An 18,219-nucleotide genomic window follows, 5' to 3' on the forward strand; every position below is an offset into this window, starting at 1 on the left:
AATTCTCTGTCTACCCAAACTTTATTAGTAGAATTTATTTTTCAAAGTGATGGTGGGAGGCAGGCCTATAGACACCCTAAAGAGACAATTGCGCTAAGTCAGACTTATAGTCAACAGTGCTACTATGCTTTAGGGGATGTGACTCTAGCTAAAGCATAATCAGATCTTTCATTGATTTATATTTTTATTAGGGTTGGTTGAAAACAAGCAACATAAATAAAAGAGAGTTCTACTTTGAGGACAAATATAGTCTTACTTTAAAATACAAAATTTGTTGGCTGCAGCCTAGAATGAAATTGATTTTTCTTGGTTTGAGGGAAAAATTGAAAATAAGATACATTGTGAATTTTATACAAATAACATTTTCACATGCATGCAATTAACTGCCACTTCTAATACATAAGAATGCTTCCCTATAAGCAGTTGTCTTAAAAACAGACAACCATTTGAACTGTATATACACATTTGGAGGAAATGTAAAAAGTGATTTCACAAACCTTGCATCTTTAGTGTATTCCAACATTACGGAATGAAGGTCACCACAAGAAGTGGCTTCACAACCCACCACAATCTAAAACAAGCAGATAATTGATATGTATCAGCAAGATTAAATAATGCCTATCATTAACGAGAACTCCCATCTCTCTTCATTATGACTCTGATAAGTAACCAAGAAGTATTTGAAGAAGCTTTTACAGAGCAGCCTGCCAGACACCAAGAAGGCGTTCTTTTGAGTTTTGTATAAGTCATACCATTTTGCAAGGAGATGAGAATTAAGGTTAAAAATTACTATTTATATTTACTTAATTAGTATAACATACTAATTATAAATTTGGGGAAGATGAATTGGTCAAAAGGAAAGTAGTTTTAGGAGAATTAATGGAAAGAAACAAAGTATCACTGGTTCAAGATAGTTTCATTGATTCACTAACTTCCTTGATGCTACCATTACATTTTTATATGTAATTAAAAATAGTAATTTTTAAATACTTAATATTTATTCCTAGCTTTTTCCATTTCCATGTAGATAAAAGTATTCCATATCACATACAATTAAATGCTTGAATCATCAACAGTGCATAAATGCTATAAAGACTTGGTGATTAAAATTTAAGTTCTAATCATCTACTCAATCAACAAGTCCTGTTTCAGTGCTGACACTAGGGAAGGCTGGTGCTATAAACTTCATACTATATGCTTATTCATAAAATAACTGTGGTTTCATAGAGAGAATACAAAGTGTATTCCAGCAGTGGAAATGGAAACCAGAAAAAAATAAAATGCTTTGGTGCTTCATAGGAAGGAGAGGTTGAATCTGATTAAGTGGGTAAGAAAATAATTCTTCAGAAGTTGGAGAGCTGAATTATTCCAACTACAAACAGAAATAATAATTATGTGACATGATACAGGTGCTAACTATCACTATTGTGGCAACTGTATTATAATATATAAATGTATCAAATCAACATGCTGTATGACTTAAATTTACACATTGCCATATGTCAAATATATTTCAATTAAAAAAAGAAAAGAATTCATCAATGAGCAGTGGAATGATGTATCAAAGCTGTGCTTTGTAAGGATCAATCTGTGCTGCTGAAGACATGTGAAGTGGAGAGAGATTAGACAGGAAAAGACTACTCAGTGGACTACTGATTTAATAAGGGCCAGAATGAAGGTGGTAACAGTGCAAAGAGAAGAGATGGGATGGGTGTCAGGAATACAGGGAATTAGAATTAAAAAGATGGAGTAACTAATTAGATGTGAAAAATGATAAATCAAAGACTAAATTAAAATTTAGAGCTGGTGAATAAGTAAGAGGCAATGCCATCAAGAGAAATAGGAAAATCAGAGAGAGGAGTTAGCAGAAGTGGGAAGATAGGAAGTTCACTATTCAACATGTTGAGTTGAGATGCCAATAATTCAAAGGTGTAGAAAAGTATACAGGCAATTAAAAGTACTGAATTAAATGCTGATGAGCCAGTCAAGGTTGGATATGCAAATCTTGGAGTTGCCCTTAAAGATATGATACTTGAAGCCAGAGGATTAATGAAGTTCTCAATAGTGAGAATGTCTATGAAAAGAGAGGAAAGCCTGGGAGAAGTACTAAGAAATGCTGATATTTAGTGGGTTGAGGGAAGAAGAGCCAAAAAGGAGATAGACATAGCTATTAAGAAGGTAAGAGGAGGGGCAGCAGAGAACCCAGAAGCTGAGGGGAAAGAGAATTTCACTAGCTGGAGAATACAAGAACAAGAGTGCCAAATAGCACAGAGAAAATGAAAAAGCGAGGAATGGGTGAAAGGTGCTGCACGTGGTGTTCAGAAAGTCTATGGTGACTTTAAAGTTGAAGATTTAGTGACACTTTAATTCTTAAATTTCTGGGGACAAGTTTTTTTTTTTTTTTCTTTTTTAAAAGGAACTGACTTGGCTAGAGAAGAAAATTTCAGTCTCTTCATTTCTGGGTTGACAGAAGCAACGAAAGAGGAGGCCCCAACCAACTTAATCAAAAATATAAGTGTGATGCGGGCCTGGGGGAGGAAAAGCCTTCACTCTTAAGGGACGTGGCTTGGAATTAGGGGTAGTGTAACACTGGATGTGGCTTTGAGTGTCTTTCATGTCACTAAGGTAAGGATAGTCCTGAAGGGGTGGTAGCATTTGGGGGGACTTGCCTCACCCTCCAGTCTCTGAAGGAGAGTTTAATACAAAGCTGAGGAAAACAGAAAATTTGCCTTTTTCCTTCAACTTGGGAATTCTTACAAAACTGAAACCCTATACATATTAATTCCCCATTTCCCCCTTCTCCCAGCTACAAACACATTTTTATTTATGCTAATAAGGATTCTTTCTGTTAACTGTCATTGTAGCACATCTTTTTAAATAAGGGCATTAGAACAACTGATCTGTCTCTAAAATGATCCAGTAATAAACTGCATTTCTGTAATGTCCCTTTTTAGTGTTTTATGCAATAAGACATTAATCGATAGTACTTTATCTTTCTAATTTGTCTACTAATTACCTCTTATGCCTTCTCTTTCATTTTTCTATATGAGTAAAATATGCATTTATTAATAAGAAGTGAGAGTCCTTTTCAAATCTTTGAGGATTTGGGAGGTTTCAATTGGGCTAATGTACAGGTTTGCTGTTTGGAAGTCAGAGAGAAAAGAAAAATGGAAAGATATAATGAAAAAGGACATATAAAGAAGCAAAGCTTGATGTATGAAATAGGCATAAAGAGAAAGTGGTAGAGAAATTAGTGGGAGAGAGAGACAGAAAGGGATAGAGACAAAGAAAGAGATAGACAGAGGCACCTACTTGAGATTTTTATTTCCAAGGTTTGTAAAAGCGAAGTCAAGATTACATATCTGAGATATAATACAGTTGCATGTCTTGCTATGTCTCAGTATATCTGTGTTCAAATAATCCTATAAGATAAAGGCTTTTGTGAAAGATAACTTCTTTTATTCATAAAATAAAGTCTCTTATAATGAATGAAATCAATCATTTCCTTATAGTTGTTCAAATAAGCTTTCTCTCCATACTCCCTCGCCCAAGTGTAACACCAGACTGCCTGGAGGAGCCGCTTCCCCTTACTTTAAACTGCATCATATATCCTGGCTGTATAATGAGTTCTCTGGAGGAGAGTGCATTGTGAGTCTTGTCCTTCTTTTTATTTGGCCAATAGAGGTGGAAGGATGGATTGCCACAGAATCCTGCTGTCCTCACTGCATTAGGGTAAAAACTCCAGTTTTCTTCATGGGAGGTGCCTTCTGTTAAGATAAATTGGAAGTAATTATGGCATGTTATTCTCTTAAATTAATTGTTTATTGTTGATCTACTTGAAGTCTATGCTCTAGCTCTTTGCTTACCCTTTAAGATTGATTTTTATTTTCTTTAATTGGTATTATATATATATATATAGCAATCAAATCTAGAAAAGATTATTAAATGCTAGTACAACAATTATCCAACTTTTAAAATATAATTGCTAGTCTGGGTAACTTTTACCATTGCAAGATTTTTCCTGGAATACTTTCAAACTAATAAAATATGTATCTCTGCATATAGAAATTCTTAAAGAAACTGAAATTATTTGGGGCTGCTGAAATTTCAAATTATATTTAGAGCAAGACATTTTGTCTTTAATGGGATTTATTAAATTCTTTGTTGACATTTCAACAAGCAGTCAATCTTGAAGATGTATAAACTATTAGGCAAAATAAGAGCTAACATTCGTTGATGAGTAACTATACGGTAGACACTCATCTAAATGCTTTTCATGTAGTAATTCATGTAAAGACATAAGCAAACAAAAGATACACAGGGAAGACTGCTCAATGTCTTGTTCCTTACCATCATCAAAAGTGTCAACCAGCTGACTGGGATTGATTTCCGCTCCACCAATCAAAATGTTGTCTAGTGCCCACTGAGCACGCTCTACCCCGGAGACCACAAGTCCATTGCTGATCACAAAAGGCTGCCACCAGCGGAGTCGAGTTGTGTTGGTAAGAGCCTCCTCGGGAAGAAGTATATAGTCATGTCTGACTGAAATGTATTTCTGATAATCCATCTCATGGAGCAAAGTCCAAGTAATTCCTATAAAACAAATATACCAACATAGTAACATACTGGAAAAAACACAACAAACCACCAATATATTGCAGTTACTGCAAGTTCTCCAAAGATATTCAGCCAGATAATGAGAAGTGATTTCACTGACTTTAATGTAAGTATTCACACACTGTTTCAAAATGAGAGTGATGATATAAGGGGAAGGGTATTTAGAAATACTTGGGCAAAAATAAAAATACTGAGGTAAAAATTAAATATTTTCTGCTTCTAAAGTTTTGTTCTTGATTCCTATATGCATTATTTCTCTTAAATAATGAGAAACACCCATGTTTTAAATCTTTCTAGATAAGATACTCCTAGTATTTTAAAATATAGTGATTATAATTCTACGCAATTTGTGATTTGTTGGATGAATATGAAGCTTCTCTAATCAACTGATAAGACAGTAGGTGGAATGTTTAAATTACTTAAGAAAACACCTTTGAATTCCTAAAATACTTTAAAGGTAGGGTCATCTATTTATCTGCCAGTTATTAAGAATGATACCTATCCCCTAATGCTGATTTTCTAAAGACCTCATGGTACTACTCGTCTGGTTCTAGCTACTTCAAAATAAGGAAACAAAATCTTGTTAAAATAGTGTGTGACAGACTCACAAATTGACTATAGTTTTCCACAACTACTAATGCTTTCTTATAGATTTTCTATACCATTTATTATATGCTTGTTCACACAAAAGCTTTTTAAAACACTTTAAAATGTTTTTAAAATTATCTTTTACTTGGAAGACTATGCAAAAATTTATTTCTTAATTGTATCATTTATAATCAAGCTTCAGCTATGCTTCGTGATTATTGTCTTTACTCATAAGCTTGGAGTTTTTTTAAAATGTGATTTCTCTCTTTTCCCTTTTTGGGTAGATTTTGTACAATACAGAAGTTACAAATATAGAATGTGTAATGGCTGGAATGCAACCAAGGTCTCCAGCTTTCTCTTTGTGACTTTCACTGTTTGCATTGCCATGTCAGCAAAGCTTTGCAGAGACTTTTCTGAGGGGCAATGGCTGGAATTTGGGAATCCGCTGCAAGGCATGGCTTTCACCCCTGAAACGTGCCTCCGTCTGTAGAGTAGTCCAACAGCACGCCTTCCTTCCGGCAGATGGGCCGATGGCAGGAGGTCATGTTGTTCTCACTACCAATGCGCCCCCAGTACTGCAGGAATCTGAATGCAAGCACAAATTAGCCATCAGAACAGACAGTTAGAACAAATTATCTACTCAAGCCCTGGATAACAACTTCTTTCATAGGTGTGTTCTTGTTTGGGGGCCAATTTGCTAAGTTGTAACAAAAGATAACAAAAAAATTGACTTACTTTGCCCCTCTGAGATCCAAATCTTGAGTAATAGCTTGTCTCACTGTGGATCCCCCAAAATAGAGTGCAGTGTCCTCTGCAAGAATCCCACACTCAGTACAAGTACTTCCACCTTCCAAGGACATCCATAAATCAGGCTTGATTTCTTCACTGTCAAAGCGTTCCTTCAGAAAAGTCTGGAAAAAAGTAAGTGGTATGCGTTTAAAAGTAAAAACTTCAAAGAATAATTATGGAATAGCTAAGACAATACAAAGTTACATCTTGGCTTAAAAATTAAGAGTTGATTTCAAATGTTTTTCTGAAAGATATTAAAAGAAACCCAACACAATACGTCCACAACATTCTTGTCCATCATCTATTGATGATCATTTAAACTGCTTAAATAATGCTTAATTACTGGAATTTAAAATCTAGAAAGAATCTTAAAATAGAACAATTGTAAAGCTGAGTTTAGTAAAAACTTACTTAGGCATATACTCTCAAAATATTTATTTATATATTATGGAAAGTACTCTTGTAATTTATTATGATATTATGAAATAGGAACAAAATTTTTTAAAAATTAAAGGAATGAGATAAAACAGATTTTTTAGCACTTCGCCCTGTCCCAGTATTCCCTGAATGATTGTCTTATTCTCCTTGGAAATATGTGCCCCCTCCACTCCCTGCACCTTGGAGACTATTTCAGGAACCCAGGACCCTTCAGCTTCCAACACAGAACAAACTTAAAATGTCTTGTTTGGTTAGGCAGGGACACTTGAAACCAAACCTTTCTGTATGAAGTCAAAAGAAAACAATCTTGGAAGGCAATTTAAAGGACTTTTCACATGTTTGTCAGGGCCAAGATTCAGGATGATAGGGAGAAGAACTCAAAATATAGAATAAAATATTTCCCCTGAGTCTCCAGTTTATCCTTTTGACTAAAAAGGACCACCAACCAGGAACAGTCTATTTCCAAAACAGAATAGATAAATAAAATATTAGGGTTCATTATGGCTAATTTTATGTTCAATTATTTCATTTCCTCACATCATAGTCAAGCTCTTGATTTTCTATTCATTTTGTCCAGAGGACATTCTTTTTGTCCATAATACAGTTTTGCATTAGGTTGAGGCAGTTTTTTTTTCATTTTTCTTTTTATTTTTTTAGTGATAGAAATATGTCATGAAAACAATATGTTATAGTTGCAACTGTAGTAGCTGTTTACAGAAAAACTATATACCTTTTCACTTCTTAGGTAGGCTGTCTTAGTTGCTATCTTATTGTATGGTTCAGATGATTTAGATAGACCCTCTTCAAATTTGGAACATAATCAACTCTATAGTTAAAGACATGTGGTCAACATGTTAGCCTTACTTCACCTCACTGATGTTAGCAAATAAATGCAATTTATAACTGGAGGTTTATATGTGAGAACACAAGAGTCAGAAGACATGCTTTGGCAATCATGTTAAACTCTCATTAGAAATATTTGATTCAGGGTTCATAATATAGACTTCTACAATTTCTTATCCAACTGAAGAATGCTAATGGAATTCAAATGTTCACTAAAGACTCTACATCAAAATATTTATTACCTGTAGCTATGTTTCTCATAATCTCATTTGATAACATACAAACTAACAGCTTCAGATACAAGTGAGCATTGCTCCAATTTTGTGTTTTTAATCTATTAGTTCCAAAGTTGTTGAAGTATTGTAGAAAAAAATCACAGTTTTTTAAAACATGTATTTATTTTTGGCTGCTTGGGTCTTAGTTGCAGCTCGGGGGCTTCTCTCTAGTAGAAGTGCATGGGCTTAGTAATTGTGGAGCATGGCGTAGTTGCCCTGTGGCATGTGGGATCTTAGTTCCCTAACCGGGGATCAAAACTGCATCCCTTGCATTGGAAGACATGTTCTTAACCAATGGACCACCAGGAAGTCACAAAATGACAGGTTTTATCTACACTGTTTGTCACTTATACACTCAATTTCAATCACTTGTACTTTTTTTTAACTTAGTCATTTTTCTGTTATTGTAAGATAAATACAGTATATTTATTCACAGAAACAGAATTTATATATATATATATATATATATATGGCAACAGTGTTGAGCAACTTTGCATATTAAATAACGATATAATAGCTAAAATTTCCAAGACTAACCTCTCTATTCTTATTTAATACGCAACCACATTTCAGCAGTCAACAAATCACAACACTTCCTGAACAAAAATTCTAGTGCTGTTTCCACCTTTTTGAAAACTTGTTTTTTGTGTGTGTGATAATGTAGCAATATTATTTGCTTTATTTCATAACAACAGTATCCTCCTAATTTAAATAGTGTATCTACTGAAAAAAGTGAATTAAGGAAGGTTTAATATTGACTTTAACAGTCTGCTCTATAAAACCCCCCAAAACAGAGTATTTTCTTTAATCCATACAGACTAGTTTATATTATTAAGTGGGTAAAACATACTAGCACTTGGTCCTACTATTCTTGTATTTAATAAACCATATATATATATATATATATATATATATATATATACACATACATATATATATATACATATATATATTTAAGATTCTGTCCAAAGGATTTATTTACTGGGAGTCCCAAAGAACAAGGTTATAAATTATTAGTTTAACTGTTAAGTTGGCTCTTGATGCACGACCTGGAATGAGGGTACATGCTTTCTTCAGGTGCTTTAACTTTACCTTTAGAGTGTGAGTCAAGTAGCAGTTTGGCCCAGAGTATCCTGGATCACAGATGCACTGTTCCTTTAAGCAATCTCCATGGCCTCTGCAGTTGTCCAAGCATTCAGGGCCCAGGTAGAAATTGTCAATTGCCCACTGCATATCTGAGTGCTTCTGGTAGAACCGAAACCTTACTGGACTATTGGCAACACAAGAGCAAAGGAGTGAAGAACAAAAGTTAACTTTATTCAGGTCCATATTCCTGCATGTACATTCAGTATTCAAGAGAAAGAACATTTAAACCATTCTGACAAGATGAAATGGGTTAATAAAAGCTGTTTTTGGACCATCATTATCTTTCTATTTCTAGTAATGTAAGTTTAAAGCCAGTTTAACTTACATTTTAAAATATGTGAGTAAACTTGTAAAACAAAATGAAAATACAGCGGAACCTCTATATGAAGCAAAAGGAACATTTTAAAACACAAATCTGTAACTATTAAAAATCAACTTATGAACTGGAGTCCAGTGGCTGCAATGCAATTTAGATTAACTGTATTTCTGAAATTGTACAGAAGGTAAATAACTCCTTTGACAGTGCCTTGTCAGCATACACACGGCCTTCAGGTGGTTGAGAAACAGCAGCTTCTGAATCCCCTAAAGATAATCAATATTCTCAGAGTAACTATGCTAATTAGAAAATAATTTTGAAGGGTTATATTAAAGGAAAAGTTCCCTGAGATTTTAATTTTATCATTGCTCTTCTTTGTCCTCTGGGGAAAATAGAAGTGTCATAATTAACCTTATATTAACATATTCTACCCTTTTTTGGTGGAAAGAGTTCAAAGTACATGAGGGAACATCCTGGGAAGATATAAACATTCTGTATCTTGTTTCTGGTGGTTACATGGATTATACAAGGTGAAGAAATCGTGAGGAACAATCAAAATGTGTTCATTTTACTGACTGTAAATTATATACCTCACTATAAAAAAAGAGAGTGAGAACAAGAGGGGGAAATGAGGCAATGAGGGTATGGTGGCTCTCCAGCACACACTTCAGCCTAGATGAGTCATATGAGAATCATAATATAATTTCCCTAACCGTTGATGGAGTAAGGAATGAACATTCTTGAACTAATTTGTACTAATGAGATGCAAAGAGGTACTTGCTCTAGCTTTGCTGGAAACAAAAGCAACTCTCTTTCTCTTCCATTGGACATAGGTAAGGATGCACTGTGGTCCAGCTTTCTGGGAGACATCTATGTTCACCAAGGAAACTAGTCTGAAGACTGAGTGTGACATCCATGTGTGGACAGTGGAGCAAAGAATAAGAGTAAGAGAGTAAGAAATAATAATGTCCTTGAAGACACTGTTGACCTTGTCAACCAACCAATCCTACAGCCCACTTACCTTTGGATTTTTTCCATTATACAGAAAATATATTTCACTTTCAATTGAGCCAAATGTAATTTTAATTTGAATGGAATTTTCTGTTACCTGCAGCTGAAAGTATACTGATTATTGTCTAGCATGTTAACTGACTAAGCTTTTTAGATTTGTTTCAGAAAACTGTGAGTGATCATGCAATAGACAATCTCTATGGGACTTTTTTGCCTTGTTTAAGTACCTTATTCAAAGGCTCTATGTGTTCTTGTCATATATCTCGAATCTGTTTCACAAAAGGTTCTTCATTTAGCCAGAAACTGTGACATATGGGGGAAGTATAACTATCATTTTATTTAATGTATCTTTTCCCCTAATTTTACAGTTGAAGAGAATTTTTTTTTGTAATTGCCTAAATTAACTTATCCACATACTTTTCAGAAAACAGTTTAATCATCTTGGCTCACTATTGTCTAGGCTAATTACTTTCCACTGCAGGTGCAGAACATACTTTGATAAGAAAAAATATGAAACCTACAAACTACATTTGTACAAACAGCATGGAGAATTAGGATTTGTACAAGTATTAAGAGCATGATAAGTTAGGTTTTCTCTTGGCTCCATCTATCATGGATTGACAAGGGACCAATGTGGAAAGCACAATTTACAAGGTCCATAAGGTAACATATACCTTTTCAATTGGCTCCAAGGCCATCACTATTGCTCACAGAGCAATAGTGAGGTATGGAAAATGGAAGAGCTTGTCAGGGCCTATCTTGACAAGTCTGAGGATTACATCTTGAGGTCTCCTTAAATTAGTTCATCATGGAGGTCACTAATGAGTAAACTTTAGAGTTAGGGAGGAAGAGAGCATTTTACTGACAATTACACAGTACTTTCAGTCTGACCACAGTGTCTAAACCCACTTATGAATGCTAAGAACCAGGGTTTAATTTTCTACTTACTTTCCAACTAAGCTTTCAGGAAGTGGGTAGGTGATCCTTTTCCATCCTTTAGTTGGAAAGAATACAGATGGTTGAGAAACGCTTCCAGAGCATTTTGCATCTGCAGGTAAGCACTGAGGAACCAGATAATTCCAGCTCACACCAAAGTCTGTAGAGTACTGAACATGAATTTGATTCTGGGTGACTTTTTCAGATACTTTACATCCAACAGAGATCTAATAAACAGAGAGATGCAAGATTATTAAGATTATTAAGGTATTAAAGTATTAAAACCATATTGCATGCTCTAAGGACTTGGAAGTAAGAAAGCTGCTGATTATTTGACAGACACTGCAACACATCCGTTTCTTTTCAGGTTCATTATTTGCTGAGCTGATGAATGGTGGAGTTGACATGGTTGCCCTAGGTGACAAATTATAGAAAGTGCCAAATATATTGTGCAGGGAGTTTTAGAGAAGCTGAAAGCTGTGCTTCTGCAATAGCTGGCAGATTGCCTTGGAAGGCCTGGGCCTACTCTTACAAATTGTTGTTTGTTGTGCTAATGGTCTGGCACTTCTGTTTGGCAGAATGCTCGACCAAGAAGGATTGCTAACAGCTTTACCAAGTTTACTGTTTTGTTATACAATTTATGACTCTCAATAAATCACTTTCAACTGCAAGTAAGATGCAGTGAAGTAATTACAGAGGGTATTTTTGATAAGACACAGCATTCTTTGTTGATGGAGACAGTCATAATGCAACATTTGTTGCTAATACAGTGGGAATGAGGTAGACAGAATAAGTTGGTTGACATAAGATCTTAGCTAAAATTGATGTTGGCATTGATGCTAATCATGCCTTTGTTTTCTATAATTTTCTTTCTCCAGAAACACTGAAATATTTTTATTAAAAAAGTAGATATAGCCACAATCTTCTCTTAAAGGAAAAGAATGCCTATGTCATATAATGATTTAAACTCAGGGAATTGAAATCAGTTTTCTACATTTCCTTATCAATATTTTTTCTGTTAATATTTAATCTCAGAAGCACATTAAATCTTATTTAAGTTCATCTTAGGGCTTCCTTGGTAGCTCAGCTGGTAAAGAATCCACCTGTAATGCAGGTGACCCCACTTCAATTCCTGGGTCTGGAAGATCCCCTGGAGAAGGGATAGGCTGCCCACTCGAGTATTCTCAGGCTTCCCTGGTGGCTCAGATGATAAAGAATCTGCCTGTAATGTCGGAGACCTGGGTTTGATCCCTGGGTTGGGAAGATCCCTTAGAGGAGGGCATGACAACGCACTCTAGTATTCTTGTCTGGAGAATCCCCATGGACAGAGGAGCCTGGCAGGCTACAGTCCATGGAGTCGCAAAGAGTTGGACACAACTGAGTGTGTCCAAGCACACACACAGCACAAGTTCACCTTGAAATAGTTCAAAAATAAAATACTTTTAATCATTAAGTTATATATACTTGGGATGTATATTAATATTAAATTTTGTTAATAGTTTTCAACGTATATGTCAATAAAAGATTGTATGATCATTGTCTCTACAATTTTAAAAAATTTTTTATATTACTGGTATATGGCTATTTATATAGTTAAGGTCATGGGGCTTGTGATTTCTATCACATCTCCTTTCAGCTCACCTATCTGGTCTGTAAAGAAGACAGATGGATCTTGAAGAATTACAGTGGATTGCTGCACACTGGACTTCCTAGGTGTCCCTAGTGGCAAAGAACCCACCTGCCAATGCAGGAGACATAAGAGATGCAGGTTTGATCCCTGGGTCGGGAAGCTCACCTGGAGAAGGAGGGATAATGGCAGCCCATTCCAGTATTCTTGCCTGGAGAACCCCACGGACAGAGGAGCCTGGTGGGCTACAGTCCATGGGGTTGCAAAGAGTTGGACGTGATTGAAGTGACTTAGCACACACACATAGTTAAGGTTATAACATTTTCACCTTGAATTGCATGATCCAGCCTTCAGTAGGGGTCAGGTCGTGGGTCACCGCATATACTTCTCTTCCATCGTGACTGCCACAAATCATGACACCATCAGGGGAGTCACAGAATCTTTCTACTGTACAATCATCATGGAATAGCCAGTGCTCATTTACTTAAAAAAAGAAAAACAAAAATTTTATGACAGATTTATGGCAAACATACTTTAAAGCAAATTTTTACTTTAGGTAAGATTGATAATTATTTTAAGTAGTACTCTCTCTTATTACATACAATCTACAGACAAAACACTAATATAAGCACATCATTTTAGGAACATAGATACTGAGAGACTGAGATATATCAAGTGTCCAATACTAGTTTGTTTTTCATTTGTAACACATACAATACATTCTTTTTTTTTTCTAAACTAGTTAAGTCTACATTTAGGAAAAAAGAATGTATTGTATGTGTTACAAATGAAAAACAAAGGGAAATGTACATCTATTTGTTTTCTGACAGGTGTTTAACTTTTTAGGCCAAATCTAAAGAAAGAGGAAGATTTTTAGTAATGTGATAGAGAAGTGAGTTAGCGATTTATACTCAAATTTTGGTAGTGTCTCCTGGGCAATGAAAAAAATTGTAATAGCCAAACTCTTATAACCAGAAAGTAGAATAGTGGAAGGGGAAAAGGGGACTTGTCAGTCAAAGGGCACAAAGTTTCAGTAATGCAAGGTGAATAAGTTCTGGAAATCTATCGTACAACACGGGGGCTATAGTTAACAATTCTGTATTGCGTACTTAAAAATTTACTGAGAGACATTAATGTTAAGTGCTCTTACCAAAATAGAAAAATTAATATTATAAAAGAGGATGGGCAGGAGGAAACTTTCGAAGATGATTGATAAATTTATGGCCTTTATTGTGATGGTTTCATAGGTGTATACATAAATCCAAATTCATCAAGTTGTCTACATTAAATACCTACAGCTTTTTGTACATCAATTATACCTCAATAAAGTGATTTTTAAAAAAGCTTCTAAGAGTCTAACGAAAATTTAAGCAGCAAGATTATTGCTTGATCAGTGCAGAGTAATCCTATTGTGCCTCTCTCTCAAACACGTGTGTGCGCGCGCGCGCACACACACACACACATGCATACCACACATTCATGTCCCTCACAATTTGCTTTCTCTTTTGGAAGGGATGCCTTAACTTCATGATTTTATCCCAGAAAGGTTAGAAATTAAACATATCTATACATTTCATCTAATTCATGATACATTTTGATTTCACAGGCCCAACTTTTTTCTGGCAGTTTCCTGGTTAGCTCCAGCATTCACAGTGAAGATGAACAGGTACAACTGGAAGCCTGGGTTACTGTGCAAAGAGTTGGATGGCCTCAGAAGAGAAGAGACCAAACAGTTTAATTGGAATCCAGCCTTTACCAGTGTTGTGTTCTTTTAATTTTGTCTAAGCTTAACATATGCCTGTAGAACAAGCATATTTATCTCCAGGACTCAAATGGCTACCATAATGCGATTATCTGTTAGTTTTCACTCCATTGGATTAGGAGTTACATTTAGTCCTACAGCAGAGGTATAGGACTCAAGATCAAAAGGCACAGAAATCTGAATTCCAATAACAATATCCTGAGTTTATTCTCTGGTATATATTTTATTATATACTAGAATGCTGCAATCTTGAAAAAGGGCTTACATTAATCAACTAACACTAATCTGTTCTACAGTGTCATAAACTACTTCTGTAAGTAGATATTACACTTTTTAGGAGCACTGTCTTTGCAAGACAAGCACGAACTTAATTGTACATCACAAATCAGTCTAAAATTAAAATCAGCATTTACAGTACTTGAAAAAACATGCATTTGCTTTTATTTGTACAGAAGTTGCACTTAAATTATTCTCTGATCATAAACTCACGTAAACCATTACATAGGGAAAACAAATGAGCAATTTAGCAAAGTTCCAAATCAGATTTATATAAGTCTACTCAGTAATCTTCTTGAAAGAGTTAGACTACTTGATAGTGGTGAAGAACATTTCAAGCTTTTTCAATTTAAAAGGGTGATTTTCATTAAATATTTGCAATTATATCATTGTCCATGTGAAATACTTATCAATGAATTAATAAGAATAATCTAAAAATTCAATGTTAAGATGATAAAATTATAATGGAATACTATATAGCTATTAAAATTATATTTTCAAAGAAACAAGGACAAGAGGAAATGATAAGGATTTAATTCTAAATGAAACAAGCAGGCTACAAAATATAAATAAGATTCTAATTTAGTTTAAAATATGATTATATAAAGGCACAGAAAAAAGACTCTAAAAAAATCAAAATATTGATGATGGTTATCCTCTGGGTGATTTTCATTTTCATGATTTTCTGTATTTTCTTAATTTCACACTTTGAACATGTATTGCTTTTACCTTAAAACATTAATAATTAAGTATTTTAAGTTACTAAAATTCCCCACATTTCAACTGTCTTCAGCACAGATTTCATTCCTCTGTAAGGTTCTTATCAGTCTCATTACTGCAAAATACATCCAGATCCTTCTTTCTCCGTAAGATTCTAACGCAGAGTTGGGTATGGCATAATCTCACTGTCTGATGAATCTATAGTGGTATAGTCTATCTATTCCACAAGAATTGCAGTATTGATACAATACATGTAATTAAACATTAATACTTTACCTGAAAATACCATTTCAGGTTTTGTGCAGTAAAACCAAATATGTGGCATCACAAAGTCACATACTTAATATAATATACCACTTTAAAAAAGGGACCAGAATAATGTGATGAAATGAAAACAAGTCATTAAAAATAAGAATAGCATGGAGAGATCCTTGACAGTACACCAGGACCACTGCAATACTCCTATTAAGAATGAAGAGTAACAAGAATGATCCTGGATATTTCTGAAACACGGAATGCCATCACAAATGCATGTACAGCTAAACAAAATCCTTGTCCTTGGAGAGTAAAACAAATGTCCAAAAAATGCTGGCTTTCTAACCAAAATAAAAAACAAGAAATGTAGAAACAAAATTTTTTTCAGAGAAAATTACCCTATTAGTAAAACTACAGAATGCTATTTATTAAAACAAGCTTGCTGGCTTGAAAGAAAGAAAAGGTTTCGTCACAATGTAAAACCAGGAAGTTGGAGAGAGGAAATGGGAACACTCTCTTCACTGTTTCTGTAACCACTTGAGAATGTATAAAAGTTCCACATTCCATTTTTTGGAAAAGACCCAAATGGATTTTCATTTAACATCATTGAAAATTTACCTGCAGTTTTGTCCTCCATAAACATGTCGAAAGCAATTCTCCCCACAGGGCCGGCATCCGCAGGTGAGCGCTCATGCTGGGGCACCGGGGCACTGCTGAAGGTGTCCAGCATGACAGTCCTCTGGTCAGCAGAGCCTGAGATGAGGACATTGTCAATGGCCCAGTCATTCTGGTCCAGGCCATCGTGTCTTGGCTGCCACCAGCGGAAGCGAGTAGCAATCTCTTTAGCATCAGGAGGGAGAAGGATATTCACGAATCTGAAGAATAAATGATGGTGAGGGTGGGGAAAAGTCGTGTCAAATGTCTCATGGGAGAAAAGGATGTGCATCCAGACATAAGACATTACACATCACTTAGGAGATGAGGAGAGGACTTTAGCTAAAATAATTTTTAAAAATCATGATAAGTTGTCTTGATTTTATGGTCTCGTGTGTGTGTGTGCTAAGTTGCTTTGTTAGTATCTGACTCTGTGATCTCATGGACCATAGCCCGCCAGGCTTCTCTGTCCATGGGATTCTCCAGGCAAGAATACTGGAGTGGGTTGCCATGCCGTCTTGCAAGGGATCTTCCCAACCCAGGAATCAAACATGCATCTCTTAAGTCAATATTGGTTTATGTCTACCAAAGTGCATATACCCTATGCCTCCTGATCTGAAGGACGCCTAGGCAAACAGAAAACTGCAGAGTTCACCCTGGAGGCACAATGGTAAAGAATCCACCTGTCAATGCAGGAGAAGCAAGAGGCAGCAGTAAAGTCTCAGCTTTTTAATCCATGCCAATCTAACTCCCTTTACAGTCCAAGGCTGCCTCTTAGTATTAGCACGTATACAGGACAGGGCCAACAAGCCTCAGTTCATCCTGGGAAGAACCTGTAAGCTAAGAGCTTCAAAATGACCCCTTGGTTTTCATCTTTCACACTGAAGAGGTTTAGTTATTTTAGTTTTGCTTACACAGTATCTCCTTCTTGATTCTTTTACTCCTTTTTCTCTCTTTACGTCTTCATTAAAGTATAATGACCAGAACAGTAGGTAGTATTCTAGGTAGTATTCTAGAATTCTAGTATTCTAGATCAATCAAAATCTATTCAAGGCTACTATGTTGTTAGTTGAATTTCTAGTACTTGAAATTTAAATACATTTTTTAGGTCATGTCCACCATTTTGCATACACTTTGGGTTACAACAGCTCAGTGGAGCTTGGTCCTAGGGAAGGAAAGTGTAGACTGTGAATCTTAGACCCTCACCTGTGTAGTAACCGGCAGTTTGGAGACTGAGTCTTTGAAAGTGAAAGTGAAGTCGCTCAGTCGTGTCCGACTCTTTGTGACTCCATGGACTATAGCCTACCAGGTTCCTCTATCCATGGGATTTTCCAGGCAATAGTACTGGAGTGGATTGCCATTTCCTTCTCCAGGGGATCTTCCCAACCCAGGGTTGGAACCTGGGTCTCCCGCATTGTAGACAGACACTTTACCGTCTGAGCCACCAGGGAAGTCCTATGAGTCTTTAGGTAAACAATCTTTTTCGAAGTTCATTTTCTCATGCATCTCAGTTTTGAAGCTCACGTGTGCCCTTCTCTTTCCTCTTTTTTTTTTGTATGCTCACCTTGTAAGATCTTTTTATAATTTTTATCCACTAAATTGGCATGTTTAATTAAAATTTTAGAAAGTAGTAAGTAATATCAGAAATCTATCCATTCCTGGAAGGACACACAATCACACAGCTTTACCCAGAGCAATGACTTTCTTATTTTTCTTTCCTGAAAAATCCTTGACCACATTTTAAAAACCTTTGGAGTGGAAATTTATCTAAGGCTGCTGAAAGTGTAAATAAATTATGACCACTGTTCCTCCTTGGTGAATTTGTTTCTCCTTCAGAGAACTAAAGTGGATTGGAAAGTTATGCTTTTACCCTATAGAAACATAACTTCTCTCTGTATATTATGTTGTTTAAGTGTTCAGAGGCTCATACATGAGACACATTATAACTTTCTTCATAAATAGTTTA

General features: G+C 35.5%; 1 protein-coding gene across 2 annotated transcripts in view; it reads right to left on the minus strand.

The window, feature by feature from the left end:
* The window catches only part of RELN (reelin), a 536,845-nt gene that overhangs the window by 17,813 nt on the left and 500,813 nt on the right, over positions 1-18,219 (minus strand). For both annotated transcript variants that reach the window (XM_068972809.1, XM_068972810.1), the window contains exons 50-58: positions 16,218-16,474; positions 12,915-13,069; positions 10,972-11,186; positions 8,643-8,820; positions 5,941-6,116; positions 5,684-5,790; positions 4,351-4,593; positions 3,592-3,767; positions 498-571 (exon numbers count right to left, since the gene is read on the minus strand). In XM_068972809.1, the coding sequence (XP_068828910.1) occupies positions 498-571; positions 3,592-3,767; positions 4,351-4,593; positions 5,684-5,790; positions 5,941-6,116; positions 8,643-8,820; positions 10,972-11,186; positions 12,915-13,069; positions 16,218-16,474 (1,581 nt within the window). The remainder of the gene's footprint in view (positions 1-497; positions 572-3,591; positions 3,768-4,350; positions 4,594-5,683; positions 5,791-5,940; positions 6,117-8,642; positions 8,821-10,971; positions 11,187-12,914; positions 13,070-16,217; positions 16,475-18,219) is intronic.

Source organism: Capricornis sumatraensis, chromosome 5 (assembly GCF_032405125.1).
Source record: "Capricornis sumatraensis isolate serow.1 chromosome 5, serow.2, whole genome shotgun sequence".
Taxonomy (NCBI): Eukaryota; Metazoa; Chordata; class Mammalia; order Artiodactyla; family Bovidae; genus Capricornis; species Capricornis sumatraensis.